General features: G+C 48.6%; 1 protein-coding gene across 1 annotated transcript in view; it reads right to left on the minus strand.

Moving 5' to 3' along the window:
- wu:fy63c09 (uncharacterized protein LOC797544 homolog) overlaps nucleotides 1-16825 on the minus strand; it is a 76197-nt gene that overhangs the window by 30583 nt on the left and 28789 nt on the right. Inside the window, exon 6 of the mRNA XM_060937631.1 lies at nucleotides 16770-16825. This exon is cut by the window's right edge and continues 155 nt beyond it. Coding sequence (XP_060793614.1) covers nucleotides 16770-16825 — 56 coding nt within the window. The remainder of the gene's footprint in view (nucleotides 1-16769) is intronic.

The following is a 16825-nucleotide window of genomic DNA, read 5'->3' on the forward strand; positions in this document are numbered from 1 at the left end:
GGACATCAAACTCCCTCTGGTGCTGATGGCCATTCGGTCCACTCCTCACCGCACCACCGGAGTCACCCCGTTCAAAATGATGACTGGCCGTGAAATGGTTCTTCCCTTACACCTCCTCTACCGACCAGAGGACCTAAGCGTTGCCACTGCGTACACCGCACACCAGTACGTCACCGACTTGCAACGCCACTTGCAGGCCACGTTTGCGTGGGCCCAGGAACACCTCGAAAAGAGTGCGAAAGGACAGAAAGCTTACTACGACAGAAAGGCGACACACCGTGAGTACGAAGTAGGCGACAGAGTCCTATACTTCAATTTCACCAAACCGGTAGGAGTAGCCAGAAAATTCTTACCCCGTTGGTCCGGCCCTTTCGAAATCGTCGGTAAACTGTCCCCCGTCGCCTACCGCATCAAAACTTCGAAGCCCAGCCAGGCGCCTTCGTATAGATGGGTCCATAGCAACCAAATAAAGCTTTTTGAGCAGTCCACACTCCATAGGGGGGTGGACAAACAATAAGTTATAGCCTGCCCAACTTAGTTGCATGCCTCTCAATCCATAAGCGTGCATCTATAAGTAACCACCCTCGTTATCACTCAAATCGGAATAACAAACTCCTGTATGTTGCAGAATGGCCCCTCTCTGGATCCTCGGTATCTTCCTAGTCCTGCAGACCACATTGGCCGGTAACATAGTGGAACCAGGTCCGCCGAGTGGCATTGTTCTCCAAGATGCCCCAGGACTGCTCCTCACCAATTGCCGCGTCCATACCCAGCGCGTGTACACCCGCCTCGATCCTTGGGACGTGTACCGTAAGCATTTTAGATCGCCCACACAAACAAACCTCGAAACCGGGCCTGACTCCGAGATTGGGTCCAACATCGAACACGCCAAGCGTACCACAGTTCACATGCTCGAACAGTTACAGAAGTTCATAGTCACTGAGGAGGAACTCAGCGGCAAAACACGCCCTAAACGGTTCCTCGGAGGACTACTTACTGCTGCATCCGCCATTGGCTCTCTGTTCTCAATGGGCCTCTCTGCCGTTAACACCGTTAGCCTAACCGCGGTCAAACGAGAAATGAACATTCTTAAGGAAGAAATGCCAGAAATCCAGGGTAGACTACTAACTCAACAGGAGGAGCTGCAGGGCCTAGGCAAAACCCTGCAGGGAACCATACTAACCGTTAACATGCATTCTACATTAATCAAGAACACAGTACATGCCGTAGACAGGCTAGCGACAATCATGAGAAGCGAAGTCAAGTACGTCCGAGTAATCCGAGACCTAATGCAGGACCTGATGAGAGAAGTAAGTAGCTCTCTCAGCACCCTGAGTGGAGGTAAAATCCCACCATATTTGATACCCCTCAGCATGGTTGACAGCATACTCCGATCTACTACCACGACTAACGTTTACTCATCACAGATTCATCTGGCTTATAGTCTTGGCAGTGCTATCCCCATTTTTGTGAACCCTCAAAACCTAGAAATAGGCTTCATCCTCAATCTCCCTGTTATTGAACGGCAAAACATACAGAATCAAATCTGTCCTTAATGTAGGTTTCTGGAACAACGACGTACACGTACGTTTGCAGACACCTCCCACCATAGCCTATCACGATGACAACCCCTCTATCTACCTCGTCCCTAACTTAGACATGTGCATCTCTACCAAAGATATCCACTGGGTCTGCCCCAGCAATCCCTTTATCCGAGACACCACAGACCGTCTCTGTGGATTGACAAAAGTCCCCGATCAGAAGTGTGCAGGCAAATTGTCTATTAAAGATGAAGGAATAGGAACTAGAGTAGAAAGAGCTGGTAATCGGTGGCTAATCAACACTCCCCAAACTGAGATTCTGGTATCATATGATCAACATAACACTGCCACTAGAATGAAGATACCTAACGAAACCTCTCTCCTAAGTGTCCCACTTGGAGCCACTGTTCACGTGGGTGACATCACCCTCCATCACCTTAGCGCTGACCAGTATGAGACCGAGATAGAAATGCCCGATGCCTTCCCAGGTCACGAACTTGAGATAAACTCCACCCTCCAAGCACAACTACTGCTGGAAGGGACCAAAACCGTGCAATTCGATCTTAAGCCCACTGGCATCGCTACCACTTTCTTGAATAACCGCGCAAACCCTTCTTCCGATCAAGGATCTTTAATAAGCCGAATTGCGCTGGGATTTCTAGCTAGCGGTTGGGTTATCACAGTCTTCATAGCCATCACTCTACATAGGTACATACTGACACTACACCGCAAACTGGACAAAATGATCTACGCACCTGAGAAATTAGATCGTGGCATTGTCCGATTCTCCATCAGGCCTAAGGCCTCCACTAACTTTCTTGAAGAGTAGGCTTGCTAACACGCTAACTAACCCCTCTTTTCCATTTTCCTTTGTGGAGTTTTGATTATTTTTGTTTGCTGTGTGAAATATTGTATGTAGAAGGTAGTTAAGTAGCCATAGTGTAATTGTTTTCATGTCCAAGTGCCTATGCTTTCATGCCCAAGTGCCTATGCATCTTATGGACTGTATGAAATGAATTGAACTGTTGAACTGTGTCTGAAAGACTTTTCACAGAAAGGACCCTTGGAACTACCTCATTGTGGAACTACCTCATTGTGGAACTACCTCATTGTGGATTACTAGGGACCGTGGGTCGCAGACTAAACACCATGTGCCCATAGGGTATCACTCCTTTCAGCGCCTATGGCCAAGGGGGGAATGTTGGTAACTCGCCAGCGCCCCCTATAACGATCCCACAATTTCCTTGCGCGCTCCACCCGGATGTGACGTGAAGTGGAACTGCTTTAACTGTATCGAGAGCGCCTCGATTCGCTCTCTCATGTTCTGACTACTGGAGTGGTCGGACGGACTGTAGGCACGCTCGCCTACAGTGTTGAGACTAACCGCTATTGTCTGAGAACAGCCTGTTCAAATTAGTTTCGGCCGAACTTTTGAACGACCCGCTAAGTTTCAGCGATATAGTGGTTTCGATTCTAAACCTTTGCAAAGTTTAACTACAGTTAAGTAGTTTTCCACGCTAAGAGGCATTTGCGGACAGCTTCGCTCCTCTCAGCCTTTTTCTCGTCGACGCATCACCGGAGGTTTCTCCTGAAGCACCGTGGGCCAGCTAGGCCTTCATCTCCCTGCTTCGTTAGCCGCGGTTGGACGCAACGCGCCGCTAACCTCCTCTCCTCGGACTGCGACCCTCAGCGCGGACATCGGAGAAAGAACTTCCATCGCATTGAGTAGGCACTTGGGCAAATTTTTAATTTGTAGCTTATTCAGATGGTTGTTAGGGTCATGTTTAAGCTTTGAGCTATTTAGCATACCCGCTCAGACACGGAAGGTGTTTGTTTGTTTTTATTGTTTGTTTGTTTGTTTTTATTGTTTGTTTTGGTTCTGTTTTTTTTCTTTGAACTTGTTAGACAGGGTATCTTGCATGATATCTTTCCTTAACTCCATTGCTAGCTTCCCTATCTGATTAGCAGCGCAGCGACAAGTTTGTTATTTTAAGCTCCGAGGCTAGACCGCTACAAGGCCTAGTTCTCTCCATCCAACACATATACACACTCTCTCACACTCTTTCTCTCTCTCTCTCGCGTTGAGTTCTTTGCCTAGATAGTCTGTTGGAAATTGTTGTTAAGTGCAGTGTTTGGATCCAGCTGTAGCGTGGTCAGATTCTCCTTAGCAACTTATTGCTAGCTACCTCAGGGTGATACGCTAGCTGGTAGGCTTGTGTTCTCGACTAGGCCTGCAGGCGCCATTTTTCCGACGCCATTTTGATACCTTCCTCATTGAGTTACCTGTGATACGACACCTAGGCACTGACCGCCATTTTGTTTAAGCATTGCCAGAGTGGCTAGCATTAGCATCTGCCCACAGATACCTACACAAAGCACACATTAGCCACAGAGCTAATCCTTTGTTCTATTTAGCTAACATTCCTTTGTTTTAGCTAACATTCCTTTGTTTTAGCTAACGACAAGCTAGGTCACACACACACACACACACACACACGCATCGGCTTGCCCTAGCCTCACACACACGCACACACAAGGGATTCTTTTCTTTTTTTTTCCTTCTATCTCTTTCTCTCTCTCTTTCCCTCAAATTTATAGTCCAGGTGTAATTGTTCCATTGTTTTGTCTTGTTATTACCTTTGCTGACATTGAATGTATTTTGAGTTTATTATTATTAGTGAGTAGTAGACAAATAAAAGCTAATAAAATTGAATTGCATTTTACTTGTTCCTGTTGTTTATTCACAAGGTCAACTATTTAGAACTCCTTTTTCCTTCAGAATTTAGCTTTTGTATACAACTGGGTTTCCCATCTAATACAGAGCTACCATTAATCTTGAGTGTAACCATTCACGGTGAGTATTAAGATTAATAATTTAAGATTTTATGAGACTGATCTTTATTTATAAATTGATTAATTTAATTATCAATTATCACATAATTTATAATTTAATTAATCCCAATTCAACCTACATTAAAGTGGTGCCCCGTGTGAGGAATAGTTTAATGACCTTGTGAATTTCTCAACAATAACTTGTAAACTGCTGTATACCCAAAATCAACTGCCAAGGTATAACACAGATGACTTTAATGGTGAATCATTAACAGTGTGTTAATCACAGAACTGAAATTCAGCTGCCAACCACAGTTAGCTGATAAACTGGTTTAATTGATTAGTACATTAGAGTAATATCTAATCCAAGTACTTAATTAATATTATTAATAATAATAATAATCATTATTGTTAACTAATTATTAATTGAGCTAATTAATACAAGTGAAACATTAGTGAAAACAAAGTAGCTAAGAAACCACATCAATTATTTAGCAACTTGGATTAAATTAAATTCTAACCTAATCAACCCCTAGTATTAATTTCCTTTAAGTTAATTAATACATTTCGAACAAAATGTCGCGTTCCCCATCAAGGGAGTCAGAAGGGCCCCTCCTCTCTCTCTTCGACGTTGTAGGCGATTTAGGCCAAGTCCCGGAGGATAGGAGAAATTACTTCTGTGATCTGGACCAAAAGGCTCGCTTTGATGAAATACACATAGCCGTTAGGGAACTTAAGGAGCGTACTATGACTCTTCCAGAAGGGCTACCCAAATTGTTCATGATCTACTATAAGGAAATGGAACATGTGTGTATGACCCTCGAACAAGAGAAAAGAACACTAAAACGACAACTGGCCGAAGCTCAAAGGAGAGCAGAAAGCGCGGAGAGTAGCCTCGTGGGCCTGAGAGCCACACAAGATGAACTAAAGCGCGAAATAGAATACCTCAGAGAAGAAGTGACGCAAGCACGTCGCTCAGATGAGGGATCGGCCAAACCCTCCCAAGAACAGAGTTCCGCTCTGGAGGAGGAAGAACCTGAGCTTAGAACGGTAGATCAGACACCGCACTCAAGCTCAACTCGCGTGAAAGTCGCGCGATCGCCACCTCGTGGCGCTGGGAGTTTTTACTTTACTCCCCACTACACCCCCTCGCGCTTCAATATCGCTGCAGCCTCTAGCCCGCAGAAAACGCCGCGCTACGTACCCTCAGACTCCTCTGACGGAGAGGCCGCCTACAAGCCGAAACGCAGACATAGGCGATATGAGAGCAGCTCAAATAGCGAAGACAGCGAGGACCCCTACGGGTCAAAATCAAAACGCCTCGTCGCAGAACGCAAAACTAGGATCCGCCAAATCGACGTCCTTGCGAAAGACATAGAGCGTTTTGAGCCGGAAAATCATAGACACCGAAGCGTTAATGATTATTTCCGGGAAATCGAGCATAGCCTCCTGGACCTGCCAGAGGCTACGTCGCATGAAAAGGCCAGACTAGTCTGGAAAACTTTAGGTAGTGGCGTACGAGCATTCGTTGAGACCTTACCGCAGTCAGTCCTCGACAACTACAAGAAGATACGCAAGTACTTGAAAGAGGAATACTCGTTGTACGAGGACGAGACTGCTGCGACGATGGGTGCCATTCTGATCAGACAGAAACGAAGCGAACACCCTCGCGAGTACTACCGTCGGCTCCGAGCAGCGTACTTTCAGGGCAGAAGCGAGCCCGGGCTAGAGGAAGATCGCAACTTCAAGTCCCTCTTCCTCCATAACCTTCACCCGTGCATCCGTAACCAAGTAACACTCGCGTGTCGCCAGCGCCCCCATACTATGAGAGAAATGCGTCGCACCGCACAACTAACGTGGGAGACGTTCGTCCGACCCACGGACCGCCACGAGGACGATCCCAGAGTCCTCAGCCTATATGAGCAGGAAGGTCAGTCCTTAGGCCTAGAAGGGGGTGAAGCCCCAAACCGCGGGCCCCCTTGGGCGAACCCAAACCCCGGCCACCAGACGTCGAGTCAACCCAAAGGTAACTGGAAAGTTCGACAAGCTGGAGCCAAGGGGGAACAGGGCCCCAACGCCAAAGGACAAGGTAACCGCAAACCTGGCAGTCACGGCCCTAAATCTCAGAATAGCGGACAGTCAAGGCCCCATCGCAACTCCTCTCGAAGGGAGCGGAGCCCTAAGCTAGCTACCGCTAAACAAGCCAACCAAGAGCCACTTGGGATGGCAGAACTGAGGACCGAATTAGCACGAGTTAAACAACTGCTGAGCAATAAGAACAGGAAGGGTAAGCCGAGCAAGGACAGGGACGAACCGTCAGCATGACTAGGCCGGGACCCATCCCCACCACCACCGCGTGTCTACCTCGTGGGGTGGGGAAAGGACCCCTGCCCAATAGGCAGTGATGAGTTGAAACCACCCCCTCCGTTAGTGAAGCCTGACCCGCAGGATGCACCCCTGACGCAGTTTCTTGGAGATTTGGTTAGGAAAGGCAACGCCAAGCGTATCTATACCCCAGTTGTGGTAGAAGGCAACGTTTCCCTCCAAGCTCTCTTAGATACCGGGTCAGAAATCACCCTGATGTGTTCCAAAGTCTTCGCAGAGGTTTCTGATGCGCGGCGCGCGCAAGGTAGACCCATCAGAACCGAACGTTGTGACGTCAACTTGGTTAGCTTCACCCAGAATCAAGCCCCAGTAACAACCATTGCATGGTTAGAACTCACCTTCCAGGGCATGTCCATCACTCACCCCACTTACATCTGCTCTGTTGGTGTAGAACCGTTCCTCATTGGCCAAGACCTACTAGATAGGCTAGCGCCCCTCATTGACTGTCGTCGTGGGCAACTGTGGGCCCAGGTCGCGTCCCCACAGACCCCAGATCCTCGTCGTCACGATCGAGCCTGTTGCGATGAAGTTAGCGTGGAGGCTACTCCACCGATAGCTGAGTCAGGGCAGGTCCCCGAGAACCTCGAGACCACTCCGCTCCACCCTGAGCCGAGTCAAGACGCACCAAACTCAACCGACACTCCTCTCAACCGCAACGCGCTTGATGGCCACCCGTCTTTCCTTTGCTTTCTTGGCGAATCTGCCCCAACCAGGTACTACCCCTGGATATCTGGCAACATTGCTGTCAACGGCGTCACGGCACCTGCCGTCAGGTTAGCGCTTTGGTCAGAGAAGTCAGCCATCAGCCAAACGTGGTTCGACATAGTGCGTCAGAGCACTCCTTCCGCTGTCTTTGTGCAGAAGAGCCACCGGCTACTGTCAGCCGAACAACCCCAGAGCCCCATCAAAGCCACGGGCGTCTGCGCCGTGTCGCTCGCCATCGGTCAGAGAGAATTCCTTCATTTCTTGAGTGTCGTCCCCGGACTTCCTGACCCACTGGTCATTGGGGCAGACATCTTGGTCAGACTGGGAGCCCAACTGGACCTAGTCAACCGGGTCATCTGGACCCAAGCCGACGCTGCTAAGCACCCGTTCCAAGCTGACCTGGAACAAATGCGGTCAGGACAAACGATTCCCCAAGCCTGCCATGTCGCTAGCGAATGTGACATTGTCATTCCCGCTAGGACTGCTGGTTCCCCTCTTAAGCTGGTCATCATGAAAGACCAACAGTTTCGTAGCTCCCAGGCGTTCTTCCAGCCTCTCAGATTCTTCATGGAGCTCGATTTAGCCGTGTGTGGGACTCCGCTGCTTGAAGTGAGTCATCGTTCCGCTTACCTCCTGGTTCAAAACTCCACGCGGGACGCCATCACGATCCCCGCCCGTCGGCCTTTAGGCCTTCTGATAGACCAGGCATTCCATGACTTTGAACTCACCATTCCAGTCATTGGTGAGCTGCCAACGCCGGACACTCATTCCGATCCAGTGGAACCTCCCTGGATCACTCTTCCTTTCCACATGATCCGCATCGAACCTCACATCATGCTTTGCGACGAGCGCATAGTCATGACCAAAACTGACACCCCGAAACACATGCTGGTGTACGCTCTTGCCACGCAATCGAGCAACGACACCCCTGCAACTGAGGTCGTCGATTCAGCTCTAGGTGAACCGTACCCAGGCTTTGAACGAGAAGTTCAACAACAGCTGGTGAAAGCTGACAGCCTGACCACGGACGCCCAGAGACGACAGCTCCGTGAACTGTTCTACGACTTCAAGGCGATCTGGGCGCGAGATTCCAATGACTGCGGAGTCACGGACATCCGCACCGTCCGAATCCCAACAGATCCGAACGCTCCACCGACGTTCGTGCGGCAATACAAAATCCCGTTAGCCGCATACGACTCAATACAAGAAACACTGGACACTCTGCTGGAAAAGCAGATCATTCGTGAGTGTAACTCGACTTACAACTCCCCCTTGTGGCCGGTGCTGAAACCGAACGGCAAGTGGCGTCTCACCATTGACTATAGGCAGCTGAACAAGCAAGTGCCCTTGTCAAGATGGCCCATGATCCATCTGGATCAAGAACTTGCCAAGGTGAAGGGTGCAAAGTTCTTCTCCACCGCCGACGTGGCGAGTGGATTCTGGACCATGCGCGTGGATCCAGCTGACCAGCACAAGCTGGCCTTTTCCTTTGGGAACCGCCAGCTAACTTTCAACCGATGTCCGTTCGGCTACGCGAACTCCCCCGCTGAATTCAACATCTTCTTGCATAAGGCAATGAGCGATGCCGCAGCTCGTGGCAACTTGATCTATGTCGATGACATCCTCATTAGGTCACAGACTTTTGATGCACACCTCGAAGAGATACGCCATGTTCTGTCCCAGCTGTCCAGAGCAGGAGCGAAGCTCTCTGTCACCAAAGGGCAGTGGTGTCGCACCAAAGTTGAATACGTTGGACTGTGCGTCGGGCCAGATGGCATTGAACCCCAGTCAGGGAGGGTGCGGGCTATCCAAGATATCAAAGCCCCATCCAACGTACCCGAACTCAGGAGCTTCTTAGGGGTCTGCAACTACTCCCGACAGTTCATCGAGGACTACGCGGAGATAGCACGACCGCTCACCGAGCTCCTCCGGAAGGATAAACCCTTCCAGTGGAGTGAGCCTCAAGAACTCGCGTTCAAGAGCATGAAGCAGAAGCTCTGCTCTGCTCCCTGCCTCGCGTATCCCGACAAAGACAAACCGTTCTTCTTGGAGGCTAGTTTCTCCACCCACTGCCTGAGCGCTGCACTGTCACAGCAGCATGACAAAGATCGCCGTGTCGTAGCATACGCCAGTCGGCCCCTCAGTGCTGTGGAGTTGAAATTTTCAGACTGCAAAAAAGCCCTGCTGGCCACGGTCTGGGCCGTTGAACACTTTCGCAGTTACATTGGTGGCCAGAAGGTGGTGATAGAGACCAATCATCAACCGGTCTCGTTCTTGAACAGCCAGAGGCTGAGAGAGGGAAGAGTTTCGAACAGTCGCATCGCAGCTTGGATGATGGCACTACAGGGCTACGACGTCGAGGTGAAGTACGCCCAGAACCACAAGATGGTGCTTGGCCGAGGGCTGGCGGAATGCCAGCATTGCGACTGCGAGAATAGTCCAGATCAAACCGAACTAACAACCGTACCTGCTCTCCCCTCCGACCACCACTACTATGACGAGAACGTCTGCAAAGACCTCCCCACCGCTTACATAGATGGATGCTCATTCCATCATGAATGCAAAGTGCAAGCCGGTGTCGGTATCGTATGGGCGAACGGCCCTATACAAGGGAAATACCAACACCAACTCGGGGCTAAGACTAGCCAATATGCGGAGGTAGCAGCCGTGCTCATCGTCCTGCAACAAGCTGCCCGTGAGAACATCAAGCGGTTAGTCCTCTGCTCTGATTCAAATTATGCCAGGCATAGCTTCGTCTCACACTTTCCCTCGTGGAAGGTGCAGGACATGAAAAACGCAAGGGGCAAGGAAGTGAAACACTCCGAACTCTTCGTAGCATGCGATCGACTCGTAACCGAACAGGGAATGTGCGTCTATTGGAAGAAGGTGAAGGGACATTCTCAAGTCCCAGGACCTGACAAAGTCGGTAACGATGAGGCAGATGGCCTCGCCAAAGCGGGAGCCGTAGACGGCCCCCTTTGGGAATTCCAGCCGTCCTGGCTTCCCGAGACGCCACACCATAACGTAACCGCGATTACTCGCCGACAGGCTAGAGCAGGTCAAACTGACGCAGTACCCCAAGCAGGAACCGTGCAACTCGGCCGACTGCCCCAGGACGCCGACCTGGTGTCTATGCAGGAAAGGGATCCCGTGATCCACCAAATCCGTAAGTTCCTTGCGGACCCCGTGGCGTCCCCAATTTCCCCACAAGAGTTGCAACAGTCCCGAGACTTAAATCACCTTCACAATCTCAAAAACTGCTTAAAACTCGAGAAAGGACTCCTGGTGTACACACCACGCAACCAGGGACCTCCCCGGTGGGTCGTGCCCACAGATCATAGGGGGGTCATGTTGCAGTACGCTCACGACAGCCCGTGCGGGGGCCATAGGAACGCTCAGGCGACCTACCAGACACTCCAACAGATTGTCTATTGGCCCTTCATGATTCAGGACGTTACCGAGTATGTTAAAGGGTGCTTGATTTGCTGCCAATTCCGACCAGCCCAACCGTTGAACCGCGCCCCACTGCAAAGCAAAGGCATCTCATTCCCCTGGTCTAATCTCCAGATAGACTAGGTCGGACCGGTGCCGAAATCAGCTCGAGGTAATAAGTATCTCCTGACCGTCACTTGCGCGTTCACGAAGTGGGTGGAATGCTTGCCCGCCCCAAACGAAACCGCAGAGACCACCGCTCTCCTTCTTATGAACCATGTGTTCAGCCGTTGGGGCTTGCCCCTATCCATTGATTCCGACCGAGGTACTCATTTCACCGCAGAGGTCATGAGAGTGTTGTGGGAGATGCTCGGAGTCGAGGCAAAATTCCACATCGCGTATCATCCTCAGTCTTCCGGTCAGGTCGAACGCGCCAACCAAACCATCGTGAGCATGCTTCGCAAGTATGTGAGTCACCATGGCAAAGATTGGGACATCAAACTCCCTCTGGTGCTGATGGCCATTCGGTCCACTCCTCACCGCACCACCGGAGTCACCCCGTTCAAAATGATGACTGGCCGTGAAATGGTTCTTCCCTTACACCTCCTCTACCGACCAGAGGACCTAAGCGTTGCCACTGCGTACACCGCACACCAGTACGTCACCGACTTGCAACGCCACTTGCAGGCCACGTTTGCGTGGGCCCAGGAACACCTCGAAAAGAGTGCGAAAGGACAGAAAGCTTACTACGACAGAAAGGCGACACACCGTGAGTACGAAGTAGGCGACAGAGTCCTATACTTCAATTTCACCAAACCGGTAGGAGTAGCCAGAAAATTCTTACCCCGTTGGTCCGGCCCTTTCGAAATCGTCGGTAAACTGTCCCCCGTCGCCTACCGCATCAAAACTTCGAAGCCCAGCCAGGCGCCTTCGTATAGATGGGTCCATAGCAACCAAATAAAGCTTTTTGAGCAGTCCACACTCCATAGGGGGGTGGACAAACAATAAGTTATAGCCTGCCCAACTTAGTTGCATGCCTCTCAATCCATAAGCGTGCATCTATAAGTAACCACCCTCGTTATCACTCAAATCGGAATAACAAACTCCTGTATGTTGCAGAATGGCCCCTCTCTGGATCCTCGGTATCTTCCTAGTCCTGCAGACCACATTGGCCGGTAACATAGTGGAACCAGGTCCGCCGAGTGGCATTGTTCTCCAAGATGCCCCAGGACTGCTCCTCACCAATTGCCGCGTCCATACCCAGCGCGTGTACACCCGCCTCGATCCTTGGGACGTGTACCGTAAGCATTTTAGATCGCCCACACAAACAAACCTCGAAACCGGGCCTGACTCCGAGATTGGGTCCAACATCGAACACGCCAAGCGTACCACAGTTCACATGCTCGAACAGTTACAGAAGTTCATAGTCACTGAGGAGGAACTCAGCGGCAAAACACGCCCTAAACGGTTCCTCGGAGGACTACTTACTGCTGCATCCGCCATTGGCTCTCTGTTCTCAATGGGCCTCTCTGCCGTTAACACCGTTAGCCTAACCGCGGTCAAACGAGAAATGAACATTCTTAAGGAAGAAATGCCAGAAATCCAGGGTAGACTACTAACTCAACAGGAGGAGCTGCAGGGCCTAGGCAAAACCCTGCAGGGAACCATACTAACCGTTAACATGCATTCTACATTAATCAAGAACACAGTACATGCCGTAGACAGGCTAGCGACAATCATGAGAAGCGAAGTCAAGTACGTCCGAGTAATCCGAGACCTAATGCAGGACCTGATGAGAGAAGTAAGTAGCTCTCTCAGCACCCTGAGTGGAGGTAAAATCCCACCATATTTGATACCCCTCAGCATGGTTGACAGCATACTCCGATCTACTACCACGACTAACGTTTACTCATCACAGATTCATCTGGCTTATAGTCTTGGCAGTGCTATCCCCATTTTTGTGAACCCTCAAAACCTAGAAATAGGCTTCATCCTCAATCTCCCTGTTATTGAACGGCAAAACATACAGAATCAAATCTGTCCTTAATGTAGGTTTCTGGAACAACGACGTACACGTACGTTTGCAGACACCTCCCACCATAGCCTATCACGATGACAACCCCTCTATCTACCTCGTCCCTAACTTAGACATGTGCATCTCTACCAAAGATATCCACTGGGTCTGCCCCAGCAATCCCTTTATCCGAGACACCACAGACCGTCTCTGTGGATTGACAAAAGTCCCCGATCAGAAGTGTGCAGGCAAATTGTCTATTAAAGATGAAGGAATAGGAACTAGAGTAGAAAGAGCTGGTAATCGGTGGCTAATCAACACTCCCCAAACTGAGATTCTGGTATCATATGATCAACATAACACTGCCACTAGAATGAAGATACCTAACGAAACCTCTCTCCTAAGTGTCCCACTTGGAGCCACTGTTCACGTGGGTGACATCACCCTCCATCACCTTAGCGCTGACCAGTATGAGACCGAGATAGAAATGCCCGATGCCTTCCCAGGTCACGAACTTGAGATAAACTCCACCCTCCAAGCACAACTACTGCTGGAAGGGACCAAAACCGTGCAATTCGATCTTAAGCCCACTGGCATCGCTACCACTTTCTTGAATAACCGCGCAAACCCTTCTTCCGATCAAGGATCTTTAATAAGCCGAATTGCGCTGGGATTTCTAGCTAGCGGTTGGGTTATCACAATCTTCATAGCCATCACTCTACATAGGTACATACTGACACTACACCGCAAACTGGACAAAATGATCTACGCACCTGAGAAATTAGATCGTGGCATTGTCCGATTCTCCATCAGGCCTAAGGCCTCCACTAACTTTCTTGAAGAGTAGGCTTGCTAACACGCTAACTAACCCCTCTTTTCCATTTTCCTTTGTGGAGTTTTGATTATTTTTGTTTGCTGTGTGAAATATTGTATGTAGAAGGTAGTTAAGTAGCCATAGTGTAATTGTTTTCATGTCCAAGTGCCTATGCTTTCATGCCCAAGTGCCTATGCATCTTATGGACTGTATGAAATGAATTGAACTGTTGAACTGTGTCTGAAAGACTTTTCACAGAAAGGACCCTTGGAACTACCTCATTGTGGAACTACCTCATTGTGGAACTACCTCATTGTGGATTACTAGGGACCGTGGGTCGCAGACTAAACACCATGTGCCCATAGGGTATCACTCCTTTCAGCGCCTATGGCCAAGGGGGGAATGTTGGTAACTCGCCAGCGCCCCCTATAACGATCCCACAATTTCCTTGCGCGCTCCACCCGGATGTGACGTGAAGTGGAACTGCTTTAACTGTATCGAGAGCGCCTCGATTCGCTCTCTCATGTTCTGACTACTGGAGTGGTCGGACGGACTGTAGGCACGCTCGCCTACAGTGTTGAGACTAACCGCTATTGTCTGAGAACAGCCTGTTCAAATTAGTTTCGGCCGAACTTTTGAACGACCCGCTAAGTTTCAGCGATATAGTGGTTTCGATTCTAAACCTTTGCAAAGTTTAACTACAGTTAAGTAGTTTTCCACGCTAAGAGGCATTTGCGGACAGCTTCGCTCCTCTCAGCCTTTTTCTCGTCGACGCATCACCGGAGGTTTCTCCTGAAGCACCGTGGGCCAGCTAGGCCTTCATCTCCCTGCTTCGTTAGCCGCGGTTGGACGCAACGCGCCGCTAACCTCCTCTCCTCGGACTGCGACCCTCAGCGCGGACATCGGAGAAAGAACTTCCATCGCATTGAGTAGGCACTTGGGCAAATTTTTAATTTGTAGCTTATTCAGATGGTTGTTAGGGTCATGTTTAAGCTTTGAGCTATTTAGCATACCCGCTCAGACACGGAAGGTGTTTGTTTGTTTTTATTGTTTGTTTGTTTGTTTTTATTGTTTGTTTTGGTTCTGTTTTTTTTCTTTGAACTTGTTAGACAGGGTATCTTGCATGATATCTTTCCTTAACTCCATTGCTAGCTTCCCTATCTGATTAGCAGCGCAGCGACAAGTTTGTTATTTTAAGCTCCGAGGCTAGACCGCTACAAGGCCTAGTTCTCTCCATCCAACACATATACACACTCTCTCACACTCTTTCTCTCTCTCTCTCGCGTTGAGTTCTTTGCCTAGATAGTCTGTTGGAAATTGTTGTTAAGTGCAGTGTTTGGATCCAGCTGTAGCGTGGTCAGATTCTCCTTAGCAACTTATTGCTAGCTACCTCAGGGTGATACGCTAGCTGGTAGGCTTGTGTTCTCGACTAGGCCTGCAGGCGCCATTTTTCCGACGCCATTTTGATACCTTCCTCATTGAGTTACCTGTGATACGACACCTAGGCACTGACCGCCATTTTGTTTAAGCATTGCCAGAGTGGCTAGCATTAGCATCTGCCCACAGATACCTACACAAAGCACACATTAGCCACAGAGCTAATCCTTTGTTCTATTTAGCTAACATTCCTTTGTTTTAGCTAACATTCCTTTGTTTTAGCTAACGACAAGCTAGGTCACACACACACACACACACACACACACGCATCGGCTTGCCCTAGCCTCACACACACGCACACACAAGGGATTCTTTTCTTTTTTTTTCCTTCTATCTCTTTCTCTCTCTCTTTCCCTCAAATTTATAGTCCAGGTGTAATTGTTCCATTGTTTTGTCTTGTTATTACCTTTGCTGACATTGAATGTATTTTGAGTTTATTATTATTAGTGAGTAGTAGACAAATAAAAGCTAATAAAATTGAATTGCATTTTACTTGTTCCTGTTGTTTATTCACAAGGTCAACTATTTAGAACTCCTTTTTCCTTCAGAATTTAGCTTTTGTATACAACTGGGTTTCCCATCTAATACAGAGCTACCATTAATCTTGAGTGTAACCATTCACGGTGAGTATTAAGATTAATAATTTAAGATTTTATGAGACTGATCTTTATTTATAAATTGATTAATTTAATTATCAATTATCACATAATTTATAATTTAATTAATCCCAATTCAACCTACACCTTCCTCCATTACAAAACCGTCCATGTTTCCACATTACATCAAGTTTTTGTGATGGTGGGGAAAACACCATTATGGTTACGGATATGTAAAACCAGACTTCTAGAACACTGGAGCACTGTAATGAGTTCAGATTTGTGGTGTGACTGTGTGCGCTCAGAGCTTCATGAAAAATGCATGTGTAGTGCCATGCTGCATCAGCTTCTCGTTTGCTGATGTCCTTTGCCAATAAGTGTGTAATAATACGGTATATAAATAATAAATCCGACAAAAGGGTGCACTTAGTGCCGACCATTTTGCAAACCGCCGTGCATGAAAGTGATGTAAGGAATTACATAACTGATCCACAGTTCAGGAAGTATTCTTCTGTGTGAAAACAAACCTGCCCCTCCCCAAAACAAGTCCAGAATCAGTCCTCAGACTCAAGTATTCGGACCAGGTGTAAAAACTACAGGGTCTTTAAATCACGCAAAGCTAGATGCCATTCAACTAATTACGTGTCTTCTGATGGCAACTACGTTCACCAGAATGAAGGTGTTTCACAGCAAGGGGGTAAAAACTTATGGAATCACAACTTCTTTACTTATAAATTCATGAATTTAATTGACCCCATCCCCTTCAATATTCATTTCCAAATACGTCAATATCAATTCCAGCATTACAAAATGCGAGATAGCTCAAGGGCGGGGTGAATACTTATGCAACTGGAAGCAGATTATTATTTGTTTGGAAGCAGATATTAATTTGCAGAAGATTGCCATGATTTGTGGGTAAAGTCTGCTTCTGAAGTCTACAATTATGTGTAGACTAAACGTGTAGAATAAATCTCAGCTGTGGTTCACAAGGCTTGTTTCGGTCGAGGACTTACTCGAGGGTCTGGTACAGCTCTGTGGCTCAGAAGTCTCTGGATCGGTCTGCGTGGCG

The sequence above is a fragment of the Neoarius graeffei genome, chromosome 13 (genome assembly GCF_027579695.1).
Source record: "Neoarius graeffei isolate fNeoGra1 chromosome 13, fNeoGra1.pri, whole genome shotgun sequence".
In the NCBI taxonomy this organism is placed as follows: domain Eukaryota; kingdom Metazoa; phylum Chordata; class Actinopteri; order Siluriformes; family Ariidae; genus Neoarius; species Neoarius graeffei.